Source organism: Danaus plexippus, chromosome 8, assembly GCF_018135715.1.
Source record: "Danaus plexippus chromosome 8, MEX_DaPlex, whole genome shotgun sequence".
NCBI classification, from domain to species: domain Eukaryota; kingdom Metazoa; phylum Arthropoda; class Insecta; order Lepidoptera; family Nymphalidae; genus Danaus; species Danaus plexippus.
In genome coordinates, this window is record NC_083542.1 from 4,809,165 (window position 1) to 4,824,010 (window position 14,846).

Here is a 14,846-nt window from a genome sequence, read left to right on the forward strand (position 1 = left end):
GTTATGAATTGACAATGTTAAAAGATGATCCCCGTTCTTATTTATTAGAATGTTCGTTCGCTGGATTAACTAATGCCTTACTTAATCAAAAAGCGGAATTACATAAAACATTGCAGATACTTGTCAATTGGGCGAGTGAATCAAAAGAATCACTTACTCCAAATTCATTGTTTAATAAAATCGAATCATTATTTTCAAAAGATTCCAACTATAGCAGGATAACGGATGACTTAATACAAATAGTGTGCGGTGGACGAGCAGATTTCATAAATTTACGAAGGGAAGCACTGTTAAGACAAATCCCGGAAAAATTTCATCGCGATGTTATTTATAAAATACCCCCAAGTCGCGATGTTATTTATAAAATACCCCCAAGAATATCTTTTTAACAGTAAAGCTATTAATGATTACCTTCAGAAAATAGGAGGGGTGAATAAATTAAACGAAAACTCAAACTATGAGTCTAAACAAAAGTCTAAACATATTTTATATGAAAATCCGAAAGCCTCTACTAGTAAACAACCTTATGACACCTTTTTTCGTCAAAACTTTTCAAAAGGGGAAAACGGCCGCGGCAGCAGTCCACTAACCCCAAATTTATGTTTAATAAATTACGAGACAAAACTAAGTCCCGGAAATCTCGGCTTCAGTCCTCAATTAAGCATAAACGTGGCGAATGGCTATCCGAGGTTTCGAGGAGGTTGTTTGAAACAATTTCAAAATATTTGGAGCAATGTTGGAGCTCCGGGAAAAAATTTGCAAACTATTAAGTGGGGTTCGAATCCCCTTCTTCCTTCAGCCTCCTCTCATTTATCCAAGTCAAATAGTCATGCGATATTACAGAACAAAAACTACTTCCAATATGTCAGCGGAAATCAAAAGCATGATAAAAACAGGAGTGATCGGACGTGCGGAGCCATCTCCCAGCTTCCGTTCAACGTTCTTTTTAGTGCCCAAACCCAACAGGGAATTTTGCCCCATCTTCAATCTCAAACGACTGAACATGTTGGTGTAGATAAAATCCTTTCGCCTTTTCAATCAATTTCGAGTGCCAACCTTTTCTGCAGCTCGAAGATTGGACGGTAAAATATCAGACAGGCCCATTTTCACCTTCCGATATTAAAACAATATCGAAGGTTCTTAAGGTTTAATTACCACCAAGATCCGCATCAACACCAGCTGCTACAAATAACCTGTTTACCTTTCGGTCTTATACCGGTTCCAAGAACGTTCGCATCGGTAACCAATTGGATAGCAGAATTGTTGAGAAATCACGGCATCAGATGCGTAGTATATCTCGACGATTTTTTGCGTGCGAACCAGTCCAAATCGGCTTTACAGAACGACATAGCAGGGGCGCTAAAGATGATGAGGACCCTAGGCTGGATGATAAATTTTCAGAAATCGGTCTTAGCCCCGACACAATGCCTCGAGTTTCTCGGCATAACGTGGGACACAAAACGTAACACAAAGTCCCTGTCGGGGCAGAAGTGCTTAACGCTACGCAAGGCACTGTATCTGCTCAAACAGAGCAAATGGTCTCTCCGACAATACCAGTCCATTATGGGGAGACTCAAATTTGCGAGTTTTGTAACTCGCAGGGGTCGGCTTCACTGTCGAACACTGCAGTACTACAGTCGACAGTTGCCGAAAACTCACCCGCACCGCCGCGTGAGTATTCCCCAACCAGTACAGCCGGAATTGGAATGGTGGCTGGAAGAAATAGGAGGGTCAATGCCGATTCAAATACCTCAATTGACCAACCTTTTGACTACAAATGCATCCAACACAGGCTGGGGTGCACAGCTCAACGAAATCAGCATATCAAGAACGTGGACGAAACGTAAACAATCATGACATGTGAACAAAAAAGAAATGTTTGCTGTCTTAGCAGCTATTCAACTCGATCAGGATGGCTTGCAAAACTCACAAATACTTCTTCAGACCGACAACCGGACCGTTGTATCATACATAAACAAAGAAGGAGGTACTCAGTCTCTGAAGCTTCTGGAACAAACTCGGCGGCTTCTATCGGTTCTAGACAAAGTGAACATGCATCTAATAGCACAATATATACCGGGCAGATACAATGTAGAAGTCGATGCATTGTCCCGTCAAAAGGCTTGCCCCGAATGGCACTTGATAACAGAAGCAACCACGAAAATATTTCAAATGTGGGGGTGTCCAGAAATAGATTTTTTCGCATCGAAAACGGCCCACGTAGTTCGGACATATGTAACAAAAGACATTCAAGATCTAGATGCTTTCTATCACAATGCCTTTTGTCGCTCTTGGGATTACAATCTGGCATGGCTATTCCCACCATCCAATTTAATCCCTAGGGTACTTGCTCACTTGAACCAGGCCAAAGGACTCCATGTTATAATAGCTCCGAAATGGCAAAAGGTGTTTTGCCAATCGGATCTTCAGAACCGAGCCTTATATCTAATTCCAGATCTGAACCGTGTACTTCTAGACACGCGAACAGGAACACACCCACCGGAAGTTCAAAAATTACAACTGGGAGCTTGGCTGATTTCGGGTGGCAGGAAATTTTAACAGGATGGACGGAGTCTGAGCAACGGTTGCTTCGGTCATGCTGGAGAGATTCTATATTGAATACATATAAACCAGCATGGATAAGATGGAAGAAGTGGTGTGATTTAAATTCAGTAGATCATAAATTTCCGAACGGAAGTAGAGTAGCGCGGTACCTAGCTCATCTTCATTGCGATATAGGTCTAGCATATAGAACTATTCTTGTTCATAAATCGGTAGATCTATCGTCGGATTTCTTTATTAAACATATTCTAAGAGCAATATCAATCTCACGCGAAAAATTGGCAAAGCCACCTATCTGGAACCCAAAAAAGCTACTAGATTATGTGAGTTCGCACAATCCTAATAAAAATAGCCTTTTCGATGTTTCAAGGCATGCCGCGACACTTCTGCTACTTGCTTCCGGTCGTAGAATTCATGATCTCACGCTCTTGCGAATTGATAATCAGAGTTTATTATATGAGGAAGATGATTTGATCTTTTGGCCAGCTTTTGGTTCCAAAACCGACAATGCAAACCATAGGCGATCCGGATGGAGGTTAAAACCGCATCCCATTCAAAACTTGAACACGAACTTTTGGATTAAAAGAGTATTGACTCTGAGTTCAGATCGACGAAATGATTTAAGTCACTTATTTATCACACCGAGAGGTGTGGTAAAACCAGCTTCGAGAACAATGATTGGTGGATGGGTGAAGTCACTTTTAAAAGATGCTGATATTGAAGCGTCACCAGGCTCAGTAAGATCAGCCGTGACTTCCCTTAATTTTATTGAAAGCTTTCCTATAGATCAAATACTAGCAACTAGTAATTGGAAAATGATTCTCACCTTGCAAAATTACTACCAGAGGGAATTAATTGATTATAATTCACGTAATTCGAACTCATCATCTATGTCTTTCTCATTATTTCAACCCAGTTCATGGAAATATGTTATAGAAATCAATCTAATATAAAATTTTTATATTCACCTTAATCTACTACACATTATAGCGTCAACAATTTCTATAAAACACCAGGAGATAACAAACATATCACTCAAGATGGATTCCGGATATTGATATGAAACAAATAATAGAGAGTTTTACCTTAAATTAAAACTTACCTATTATTTTTTCATCAATATCCGGAATCCAGGTAAAATCTACCTGGTGCATCATGAGTCTTATAATGAAGAATATCCATGAGTTGGGTGTTTTATATAAGTCTCAGTATAAAGAAAGTGGCGCCGCCTATACAGAGAGGTACTAAAACTGCTGGCAAAAGGCAGAAAGATGGTCGCTTGACTCAAGATGGATTCCGGATATTGATGAAAAAATAATAGGTAAGTTTTAATTTAAGGTAAAACTCTCTATTCATGACGTTACTTTTTTAAAGACTTCAAAAAAGAAGAATCTTATTTTCACTATATTCGCTCATAACTATTTCATTAAACATTGTTTGACATTTAAGAATCAAGGGTTTTATTAAGAAATTAGTCCCATGTTTTATTTTTAATAAGTTGTTCGTAACTGATTGTGAGTTACAGGTACCTATATATTGATAAATCATAAACGTTATAATATATTTATATATTCTGACTACTTAGTCAGAAAATTATTATAAATTAGACCAGTTTATATTACTAGGTAAAGTTTACAAGAAGGCTTGATTTTTTTTTGGAGTTTCAGGTAACGAGCTAAAGAATTACATGCTTCTTAATTTGTGCATTTAAACAAAAACTGAAATGTTTAGTCATTTCAAGCTCGAAAAATCCAAAGCCCCAAGGAATATTATTATCAATTTCCAATTTGACGTAATTTATTCAAATTGTCTTTAGTTTTCTACGAAGACAGAGTCCAAAGCAGAAATTTTTAAAGCAAATGTCAAATTCAAAATTTCTGTAAGACTTTAGTCTGGTTACATACTTGCATCTTGTTAAATAAGAACCTTCGTATGTTATTTTTAAATCATATTCCACTTCAATATTTTAGGATTACCAATTCTTTCCTATAGTAAATACAATATTACCAAAGGAGAAAGACGAAAATAGAATGAACGAGAAGAAAAACGGATTTTCAACTTCAAAATTAGATTTAAGTAACAGAAATATAACGAGTCTAAACATAAGTACACTTATACCCCCTAATATAACAGAGTTATATATTTCGAATAACAAAATAAAAGATTTACCAGATGAGATATTAAATCTTAGAAATGTAAGGGTTTTGGATCTTTCATTTAATGACATAGAATATTTCGACAACACGCCAATTTTCTATGAAACCATAGAATATCTGGATTTAAGCAACAACAAATTGTTAGGTCCACCACATTGGGTATGGACCTCAAACCCAAGTAAATTAAATAAACTGAACCTAAGTTCTAACATTCACATAACAGAAGCTTTTCAAAATGGTTACTTTGAAGAAATATTGAAATACGATTGTCTAGCCCAAAACATAATAATATACAATTGCAACTTAAAAAAGCATAAACACTTATTAGGAACATTTAAAAATGCGAAACAATTGGAATATGGTACATCAAATATAAGCAAATTTTGTCATACAAATAAAACGGACACTGTGGTATGGAAAATTTTGGAAAATATTAATGATTTAGAAGTATTAAATCTAAGTAATACTGCCGTGTGGTATATAGAGCCTTGTATTGGTATGTATAAAAATCTAAAAGTAATAGATCTCACATACAATGAAATATCAAAACTGCCAGATGAATTTTGTGATATAAAGACACTTGAAATATGTATATTATCACACAACTATATCATGTATTTACCTGACAAATTATTCAAGTTAGAAAAATTAAATACCCTTACTATAGACAATAACGAACTATGTATGCTACCAACATATATATGTAAAATGCCATGTCTTAGAAAACTAGACTTGTATAATAATTTTTTAAATGAAATGCCTGATGGGTTAGATAAATTCGATGAAATAGATCTGGCAATGAATTATTTTGAGGAACCTAGTCATGAAGAATATGAAAGGAAAAAAGAAAAAATGAGATCTAATGTTACGGACAGATTTGATGGCAGGTATTGTCATTAAAATTTCAGTTAATTTCTTAATGATTTAGATTATAGTGTTCATAATTGTCTTCTACAGAAAAAAGGTTGAGGAGAAATCAGACAGCGAACATACTCATCTTACTGATGATGAACTCATCAGTTGCGGAAGTGAAAGTAGAGGTACACATTGCTATTTGATATTTTTTAACAAATACAATAAAAATTTAAATGATTAGTCTATATGACATTACATTTTGGTAAAAAAGCTGTCCTTCGTTCGGGCCACAAATATTTATTGAATTCCAGGTGATGATAATCGACCACTGAGCTCACCGGAAGACTGGGATTCTGATGAATATTGGATACCACATCTAACCCCTAAGACTAACAACCCACAGTCACCCTGGATATTCTTTGTTAAGAAAAAAATTAGTGAAGGAAACTTTTGTCCCATTGATAATCACACAGTACCTATAGCAGACCAAGTTAAATATGAAAAATTATGTAATCCCACAATTGACTATGAGACAGACGGACAATATGATGATTTATCTGATGATGCTAGTTAATAATGTATAAGAGATCTTTTTATAATATATATATATATAATATTTAATATTTACTAGACATAGCTGAATTATGCTTCTACATTATATAATACTTTTGTTTTTTTTATAACAGATAAATCATTTAAAACATACAAACAAATACTTTCAATATACACATCTTTATAAAATGTTCCTAATCTATAATAAAAATAAGTCTACCTCATAAATAGCTAGTGTACCTTTAGCTAAGTGCATAATAGTGCCTGAGTTATCACTCAAAAATTATATCATAATGAAAAATAAAATGCCAATATTATATTATTGATGATATTTTATTTACTATCTCATCATGTAATATGTTCCTATTCTCTCTTGTTACCTGAAAAACACAAATTTTAAATAAAAATATTCAAAATAAAATTACATATTTATAAAAAAACTTTTTAAGTACCATCCACACATAGGATCTTTTATCATTTCTTATGGATTCTATAATGGGATCACTCTTTCTAGAAGGTATTGTTGCTAGCACAATATTTTCACATTCTGAACTAAAGATGTCTTTAATTCGAAATTTAAAACTTGTACTAAAAAATTCCATTTTTCCAATCTCATCTATCACCATTACATCACGTTCAGAACAGTTTAGCTGAAAATGCATTCTAAAAATAAGAAGTGTAAAAAAACATAATTTTTCTAAAAACAGATAAGAGATAGTAAAACTATTCCTGAGAATATTACTTAATCTATTTGATTAATATGACTATGACTTTAATCATATAAAAAAACTTTAAGTTAATAATCAAATTGGTTTAAGTCAGAGACAAGATAAAAAATGTATAAAAACCACCTTTTCTAAAGACGCTAAAGATATATCTTCAAATTCCTTCACAAGGACTCCATATTTACCAACCGTGTATTTACTTTTTATAGTTAAAAAGTTCTGATCTCTTGCTAACTTTCCTCTCACTCCATTCAAAGTAACAATATCAAAACCCTCCCGAACCCCGTTGTTCCTAACTTCTTCAGTATAAAATCCTTTGGTTTTTATTCCTTTTTTATTGAGTATAGAAACAATTTTTTTAATTAGGGTTGTCTTCCCAACGCCTGCAAGAGTTTTCTGAAGTCAGATTATAAAATTTGGATTTTTAAATGAACAAATTTACTAACCGGAATCGCCAGTCAGAATAAAAAACATTATGTTGTTAGTATTTTTTTTATTCTATATATTTCTGGATTAAAAATGCAATCAGAAATATTATCATCTAATGTTTACAAAAATCCTGACGGAGAAACAACAAAAGACAGTAAACTATAAACATATGTCAATTTATCTCAAAAATCATCCGTCTAGTACCTTATATGATTACAGAATACAAGTCTTTTAAAATCAAAAACAGGTACGGAACTGTACAAAAAAATGCTATTTTTTTACAGATAATTTTATCTTATAAGTTATAATATTGTTTGTCATTAACTTTAACAATATTCTTGTTTCTTTCCATATGTTGACCAGATTAAACATAATATCATTTAAATCGGAAGAAGTATCGAAATATAAATTATGATTATCCCAATGACTGATTATAGCTTTAACTAATTTTGAATTGCAATCTGAATTTGAAAACTGGTTGATTCTAGTCGTAGTTAAATTGGGAGTTTAGGAAAAAAAATCCTTAGCAAATTATTCTTATTTATTTTAAGAACGAATTATAGGTTTACTAATTAGATCGGGTTATTCTGAATAATTTAATTATATTACTGAAAAGCTTTCATTATGTACCAAATTAACTAACTAATGGAACAAAAAACAAATAAATGTTCTCAGATTTCCGAGTTTTTATGCTAGGACAGCCGACAGTTACTTGGTAGTACAAGAGTTTCGAATATAAGAATCATTCGTTAATACTTAATCGTATTCGCTCACTCGTAGTCGTTTTAATCACTAGTGAGACGGTTGTTTATTTCTTATCAGTATATATAATATCAAAGTTCAGAGACCACCAATTCTTTGAATTAAAAGTAGCGGCGAGGCAACTATTAAACAATTGAAAATGGCCTCTGTAACTTCTATTTCTAGGGTTTTCGGAAAGTTAACCTTGAGTTCGAATTGGACTGCTGCGGCAAATACAAGTTTTATAAAGTTCTATAGTACAGGTAATATTAATAATATGTATATCCGTCTTCAAAATTTAATATATTATACATATTTATATGTGTGTTTTTAACTTTCATGTTTTATTATTTTAATAATTTTTTAAGTTAAGTGTCTGAATTCTTCATTTGTTTTGTCCTTGAAGTCACTATTGAAATTTGAACCGGTAAACTGGTCTCTTTGGTCTAACCTTCTTAAAGTTGTAAAACATGAATAGTTACATAACTAAAGTGCGTTAATATAAAAATATAGTGACAAAATTATAGTAAAATATCTTATTTCTTAAGTTATCTATCTAGTCTAACACATGCTATGTATCTAGAAATTACTAGAATAAATTAAATTGAGTACTATTAATACAACTGATTAATTCGAAACATTAAAAAAGTAACAATTGTAATTATAGTTTCATACTGAACACAAATAAATTTATAATAACAAAACTAGTTGAATGTTAAAAAATGTAATAATCATTTAAGAAAAATATATACATATATGATTCCCAATATCATAAACTTTTTAACAAGAAATTACATAATGTGTTATGTGATGCAATTTGTTTATTTACAATTTGGCATAATATGGCAATTGCCAACACTTCATTTAATGTCCAGCTTTTTTTTCATAATGATTGTTTAGCATGTTCAATTGCTTTGTAATTATGAAATATTGCTTATTGTTAAATCATCAACAAGATATTATGTGATCACTGTACTATCTATTTGTTTTTTAAAATATTCTATTTACTGAATAAGATAACTGAAATTTATCTATACGTGATAACAGTTGAATAAAAAAGACAAATTCATGATAATGATGTCTTTAAAAAGTTATGATAATGATTATGGTTGTGTAATGTGATATAAAGTTTGTGCAAATAATAAAATCATTTATATATATATATATATATATATATATATATATATATATAACTATATCATAAAATTTCTAAACAATCACAATATATTTTCATTAATTTAAAATATTTTTTTTATAAATATTTATGAGATAAAGATTAATACAAATCTGAAAATGTTCATTTTAATTTCACAAATAAATAAAAAAAAAGTTTTAGTACTCTTAAAACTAAGTTAATTGGACCTAAATCCTAGTTATAAAATTAGATAAAATACTTTTAATTTTCATGATTAATTTTCAGGTGCTCAGTATGAAAATATCAAAGTTGATGTGGTGGGTGCTAAAAAGAATGTGGGTCTCATAAGTCTCAACAGACCTAAAGCTTTAAATGCTTTATGCAAAGACCTCTTTGTTGAACTTGGCAAAGCTGTTAAGGACTTTGATGCTGATGATAAAATTGCCACCATCATAATAACAGGTTGGTTTTTTATGTTGTGTTTTCTGACTTTGGTGACTGGTTGCAATTATTAAATCAGTTTACGCAACTAAATAAAGTACATTTTAACAATGTTTTAATTTTAGAACACTAAAAATCATGTATTGTATAAAATTGACAATAAGTTTCACTGAATAACAGTGTTGGCATACTAAAAATTTCTATCATTGTAGTTTTTATATGCAAACTAAAAGAATAATTAATGTGTTTACATTCTAGGGAACGAGAAGGCCTTTGCTGCGGGAGCTGATATTAAAGAAATGCAAAATAACACATACAGCAGTAATGTCAAAGCGGGATTCTTACAAGAATGGGAAGACATTTCTAACTGTGGAAAACCAATTATTGCAGCTGTAAATGGTTTTGCTGTTAGTATCAATCTGAAGTGTAATTACTATATGAAGTTTCCTTCGAGTTAAATTGAAGCGTATGTGTAAAATATGGCCTTACAAGCCTGCAGTATACATTTTTTTGTTAATAAATTTCTGATTCTGCTCATTCTGTAATATTTAATGAAATTTTTAATTTTATCAGAATTATCTAAGAGTGGAAAAATCTAAAATATCAATTTATTTATAGTCGAGTCAAATAACAGATTACAATGAAAGTTCATAACAAATAAAATTTTTGGACATCGTATTTCAATGTTACATTGTTCATTAAATGGAATATTATAATTATTAATTAATTTATACATTTTTTTCATCATCATCAAATTCTGCTGGAATTTTAACAGACATAGATTTACTTATGCACTGTTAGGACTTCACTTATAATTTCTGTAGTGCATTGTTCCTTCGTAATATTAGTTGTTATTTACTTATAAGATCAATTATCTTGTACAGTTAGGAGGAGGTTGTGAGTTGGCCATGTTATGTGACATCATATATGCCGGTGAGAAGGCCAAATTTGGTCAACCTGAGATTAACATTGGAACCATCCCTGGAGCTGGAGGTACCCAACGTCTTCCAAGATATGTCGGAAAATCCAAAGCTATGGAGATAGTTTTAAGTGGCAACTTTGTTGATGCTCATGAAGCTGAAAAAATGGGTAGGATATTTTATTTTATCATTCACATTAGGAAGGAGTATAACATGTATTAAAAATATATATTTTTAAGGTCTTGTCAGTAAAGTTTTCCCTGTTGAGAAGCTTTTGGAAGAAACAATTAAATTGGCTGAAAGAATCGGCACTCATTCACCGCTTGTTGTGAAATTGGCTAAACAAGCTGTCAACCAGGCTTATGAAACCACACTGAAATCGGGTCTACTTTATGAGAAATCCAGTTTCTACGGAACTTTTGCTACTGTAAGTAAAAAAAAAATATTTTATGTACAAGTCATATCTATTTTATTGTATTAATCATTAATATTTATTTTCTGCGTCTTTATTACAGGAGGATCGTAAAGAAGGCATGACGGCATTTGTCGAGAAAAGAGCACCTAATTTTAAAAACAATTGAAGTGTACATAGATGTGCTAAGATGAATGAATGTTTATGAATTATTATTATACATATACAGACAAATATATTTTGAAAAGTTTAAATTGTTACAGATATAAGGGAAAATGTAGTTTTTTATACCTTTGTTTTATAACATAAACCTATGTAACATTTGAATAAAAAGTTTAAAAAAATATAAGTTTATACTCTTTTTATTTTATGTTATAATTTTAACATGACGAAAAACAAATTCTTAGAGTGACTAATAGTATTTAAATAAAAAATTCTCGAGCCAACATTCAGAAAGTTATTTAAACCAAAATTACAAAATTATAGTTAATGCCGCACAACAGCTTATAAACGATCGCACTCACCATATTCATATCTGCGTGCGAAGTTTCTTAAAAAAAATTGCTTGATGTCATAATACTAGTAAAAAACAAGATAGGATTATTATTACTACTATAATTTGAACTTTTATTGAAAATATTTTTTAAGCTCTTACCAAAATGATTTTAGTCTCGTTTTAAAAATATTATAGAAGTTAATAATTGCTCAGCTCATTAAACAATAGCCTAAAAATATGAAACCAATTATAAACTTGGTAAGTCAATAAAATATTGTTTTATTTACCTAAATGTTACCAATCTAGTATTTTACCTGTGGTATTTAGGTTTCTAAACTTAATCTGAAAATCTGTCATTCGAATGCTGACATTGTCAAATTGAAATAATAAATCATCATCAAAACTAAAATCATGAATTATTACTTCTAATTTATTATTAAACTCAAATGAAATGAAAGTATTCGTTGTAATGTAAAGTTATACAGTATGTACATATATAACAAAATAAAACTGATAAATTTCTACAAATAGCTGCTCGTAAACTATTACTTATGTTTTGGGATTATGTATTCCAAAATAGGCATATTTTCCAAGAATTTGAAGACATTGAAGTCCATAAAACTAGTGTTTCAGTATTTGTTGCTCTCTTTTACCTAGAAATGCTTTATATTTTAATTATGACTCTATCCATCCTAAATAGGCTTAATCAGAATATATCTTTATAAGCCATGTTTTTATAGAGAAAAGGAAAAATGATTGATACCAACGAAACTTACAGTGAACCTTTGTATCTTGATAAGGAAAATAAGAATTATATATACATAAATGACTGTCAGAATCTTAAACAGTATCAAATAGACGGGCTTCGATTTCTTTATAGACAATTTAAAAAGGTAAGTAATGTACCAAGAGACACCTATGGCCTAAAGTGCAATAACTTTAATGAAAACATATCTTGTAGAGAAAACCTGGTGCTGTGATAAATTTTCCACCTGGAAGTGGAAAATCACATATTATAACTTTATTTTTAAATGCTGTGTCTTCCCTATTAAAGGAGCGTACTTTGATTTTGTGTACTGATGATGATGAAATTGAGCACTGGAAAGAGCTATTCTTATCCTTGACTGGATACAGCATTGGTAATAGTATTAAATATATTTGTTTTTATTATTTTTCCTTATCAACCTTATTGAATCTTTTTAATTAGTGCTCCTACATTATAGATGATATTGCTATAGAATCATCTAACCCGAGATTAAAAAAAAAGGTCTTCTTAAAGAAAATTGACGACCTTTCGTCATATTCTCGCTGTAATTGGTGTGTTGTTATTATCAAGGATAACATGTGTAAATCACTTCAGAAGATTTCAATAGATGCCGATTTCAAAATATGGATTACGTCCACAGATATAATGGTATGTTGTATATATACCTATTAGAATTATGCTGCAATTAATTCAAATTTCTACATATTTTTTTAATGTTTCTTTTATTCAGTGGAAATTATATGGACAAAATCTATAAATAATTACCTTTTTATAAAAATAATGCAAATGTAGTTTTATTTTTTAGAAAGACCATTCGTTACTGTCTTTTATAAATAAATGGATGTTTCCGAAATCAAAAATCGACTTAAATGACATCCTTTACAATGAAGTACGTCCAGAAAATAAATTGAAACAAGCTTTGGTTCTTGATTCGTTTCTGAACGATTTTGTCATAAGAGAAAATAATGTGCCAGCGATTAGCGACACAGAGGTAAGTGTTATAATAAATAAGGCAATTCAAAGTCACTCATATTGTTTCTTAGTTCATTACTCATAAGAATGTATCTGATGTAACAACTATTAAATTTTATTAGGGTTCCTTAGCCAATGGCGAAAAACGGAACCCTTATAGATTCGTCATGTCTGTGGGTCCGTCCGTATGTCACATCCATTTATTTCCGAAACTGTTGGGCCCACATAGTTGAAAATTTTGTAGGTTGATGTATTCTGGTCACCGCTATTCGAATTTTGAATAAAAATTAAAATATTTAGAAATAAAGGGGAGCACTCCATACAAGGAACCGATTAAAAAAAATTTTTTTTTCAGCTAACCTATACGTAATGGGTGTCTATGGATAGGGCTTTAAAAAAGACATTAAGGTGCCTACAATCATTTTTCGACAAAATCAAGTTTTTGACGCTTATACGCTAATGAGTCCCCCCCCCCCCATCTAACTTTTAAAAAAGAGATGAGAGAACTAAAAAAAATATATGCTGTAGATTTCAATGGAAACTTTCAACGAAAATTGGTTTGAAAGAGATATCATTATTAGTTTTTAAGAAATAATACATTTTCAAAAAACGCATATACAACTTTGTCGTTCATACAAACACTATGTAAAACCGAGTTATTTTCAACTAACGTTACAACGCACTACAATAACTTTTATATTATGTCATCTACTTGCTGCTACGGAACCCTTCATGGGCGAGTCCGACTCGCACTTGTTTAATTTTTTATTTTATTTTCCAGAATACAAGGATATTGCAAAACTATAAGGAAATTAATAAAAGAAAGAATAAAGATGCCACAGGCACTAAATTGAAACGGTCAAAACCTAACATTCATAGTGACGGCTCCGATGAACCAAATATACTGAAACACATACCCTCGGATAATATTAAAGAGGAAACTATAAAAACATCGATAAGTGAAAGCAATGATTCTGCTGATGTTAGAATAAAGATCGAAGCTGAATCACACGAAGATTGTTCCTCTTTACACATTGAGAGCGATACTTGCAATAAATCATCAGATATATATATGTCTAACAAAATTAATGGCGCTTCAGAAACACAAAAATTTAACGAAGCCATCAGAGATATCATTATAAATGAAAATAAATCAGAGACTATTGATGAATCAACGGAATCTCTCGATGTCAAGGAACAGGACTCGTATTATATTGCCGAACAAAAGTCTGATAATATTCTCGAAGTAAATAATGTAGATAATTTTCCTGCCGTTGAGAATGATAGGAATTTAAATGAAAATGCGACTTTGGAAGATGTTCATATCAGTGAGAGGGATGTGAAGGTTGACGCTGATATGGATCTTAATGAGAGTATCGCAACGGAGAAGTCTGAGAGGGATCAAAATGTTTTGCAACAAAAGATTTCCGAGCTGGAGGAGAGAACCATGAAGAAATTTAAAGGATCTTTACTCGATAGTATATTCTAAAGTTTTTTTTAAGTTATATACACTTATAATATTATATATATGTATAACAAATTTTCTTTTCTTGTAATATATGCTTGAGTTTAAGGATGTATTAGCATTAATTTTATACATATTATGAAATATTTTACATATTATGTACTTTTTAATAAAGTTATTTTTTTCCGTTTTTTTTATTTAGTTGCGTGTTTTTATTAT

General features: G+C 31.1%; 4 protein-coding genes across 4 annotated transcripts; 3 read left to right on the forward strand and 1 right to left on the reverse strand.

Annotated features, from left to right (window-relative positions):
- The first annotated feature begins 4,484 nt into the window (after nucleotides 1-4,484).
- LOC116773995 (probable serine/threonine-protein kinase DDB_G0278509) lies at nucleotides 4,485-6,392 on the forward strand. The gene is made up of 3 exons (XM_032666604.2): nucleotides 4,485-5,605; nucleotides 5,676-5,758; nucleotides 5,885-6,392. Exons 1-3 carry the CDS (start codon nucleotides 4,593-4,595, stop codon nucleotides 6,145-6,147), a joined length of 1,359 nt encoding a protein of 452 aa, XP_032522495.2. The 5' UTR covers nucleotides 4,485-4,592; the 3' UTR covers nucleotides 6,148-6,392.
- A 23-nt stretch (nucleotides 6,393-6,415) lies between these two features.
- Nucleotides 6,416-7,456, reverse strand: LOC116773207 (nucleoside-triphosphatase THEP1). Its single transcript, XM_032665631.2, has 4 exons — nucleotides 7,297-7,456; nucleotides 6,977-7,233; nucleotides 6,578-6,775; nucleotides 6,416-6,505 (listed from the first exon to the last, which is right to left on the reverse strand). Exons 1-4 carry the CDS (start codon nucleotides 7,322-7,324, stop codon nucleotides 6,440-6,442), a joined length of 549 nt encoding a protein of 182 aa, XP_032521522.2. The 5' UTR covers nucleotides 7,325-7,456; the 3' UTR covers nucleotides 6,416-6,439.
- A 603-nt stretch (nucleotides 7,457-8,059) lies between these two features.
- On the forward strand, nucleotides 8,060-11,277 carry LOC116775395 (probable enoyl-CoA hydratase, mitochondrial). The gene is made up of 6 exons (XM_032668298.2): nucleotides 8,060-8,283; nucleotides 9,441-9,617; nucleotides 9,855-10,003; nucleotides 10,481-10,685; nucleotides 10,756-10,943; nucleotides 11,032-11,277. The coding sequence occupies exons 1-6, from the start codon at nucleotides 8,181-8,183 to the stop codon at nucleotides 11,095-11,097; spliced, it is 888 nt and encodes a 295-aa protein (XP_032524189.2). The 5' UTR covers nucleotides 8,060-8,180; the 3' UTR covers nucleotides 11,098-11,277.
- A 518-nt stretch (nucleotides 11,278-11,795) lies between these two features.
- On the forward strand, nucleotides 11,796-14,828 carry LOC116773986 (uncharacterized). Its single transcript, XM_061521192.1, has 6 exons — nucleotides 11,796-11,908; nucleotides 12,165-12,317; nucleotides 12,386-12,563; nucleotides 12,648-12,838; nucleotides 12,996-13,181; nucleotides 13,944-14,828. Exons 2-6 carry the CDS (start codon nucleotides 12,177-12,179, stop codon nucleotides 14,649-14,651), a joined length of 1,404 nt encoding a protein of 467 aa, XP_061377176.1. The 5' UTR covers nucleotides 11,796-11,908; nucleotides 12,165-12,176; the 3' UTR covers nucleotides 14,652-14,828.
- The last annotated feature ends 18 nt before the right edge of the window (nucleotides 14,829-14,846 follow it).

Bases quoted from the DNA above. Each gene is read 5' to 3' on its own strand.
- LOC116773995 (XM_032666604.2), top strand. From the start codon at position 4,593: ATGAACGAGAAGAAAAACGGATTTTCAACTTCAAAATTAGATTTAAGT. The intron at 5,606-5,675 runs GTATTGTCATTA...TGTCTTCTACAG, and splicing joins ACGGACAGATTTGATGGCAG to AAAAAAGGTTGAGGAGAAAT. The intron at 5,759-5,884 runs GTACACATTGCT...ATTGAATTCCAG, and splicing joins TTGCGGAAGTGAAAGTAGAG to GTGATGATAATCGACCACTG.
- LOC116773207 (XM_032665631.2), bottom strand. From the start codon at position 7,324: ATGTTTTTTATTCTGACTGGCGATTCCG. The intron at 7,234-7,296 runs GTTAGTAAATTT...AAACTCTTGCAG, and splicing joins TATTCTGACTGGCGATTCCG to GCGTTGGGAAGACAACCCTA. The intron at 6,776-6,976 runs GTGGTTTTTATA...ATGCATTTTCAG, and splicing joins CTTTAGCGTCTTTAGAAAAG to CTAAACTGTTCTGAACGTGA.
- LOC116775395 (XM_032668298.2), top strand. From the start codon at position 8,181: ATGGCCTCTGTAACTTCTATTTCTAGGGTTTTCGGAAAGTTAACCTTG. The intron at 9,618-9,854 runs GTTGGTTTTTTA...TTTACATTCTAG, and splicing joins TGCCACCATCATAATAACAG to GGAACGAGAAGGCCTTTGCT. The intron at 10,004-10,480 runs GTTAGTATCAAT...TATCTTGTACAG, and splicing joins CAGCTGTAAATGGTTTTGCT to TTAGGAGGAGGTTGTGAGTT.
- LOC116773986 (XM_061521192.1), top strand. From the start codon at position 12,177: ATGATTGATACCAACGAAACTTACAGTGAACCTTTGTATCTTGATAAG. The intron at 12,318-12,385 runs GTAAGTAATGTA...CATATCTTGTAG, and splicing joins TTTATAGACAATTTAAAAAG to AGAAAACCTGGTGCTGTGAT. The intron at 12,564-12,647 runs GTAATAGTATTA...CCTACATTATAG, and splicing joins CTTGACTGGATACAGCATTG to ATGATATTGCTATAGAATCA.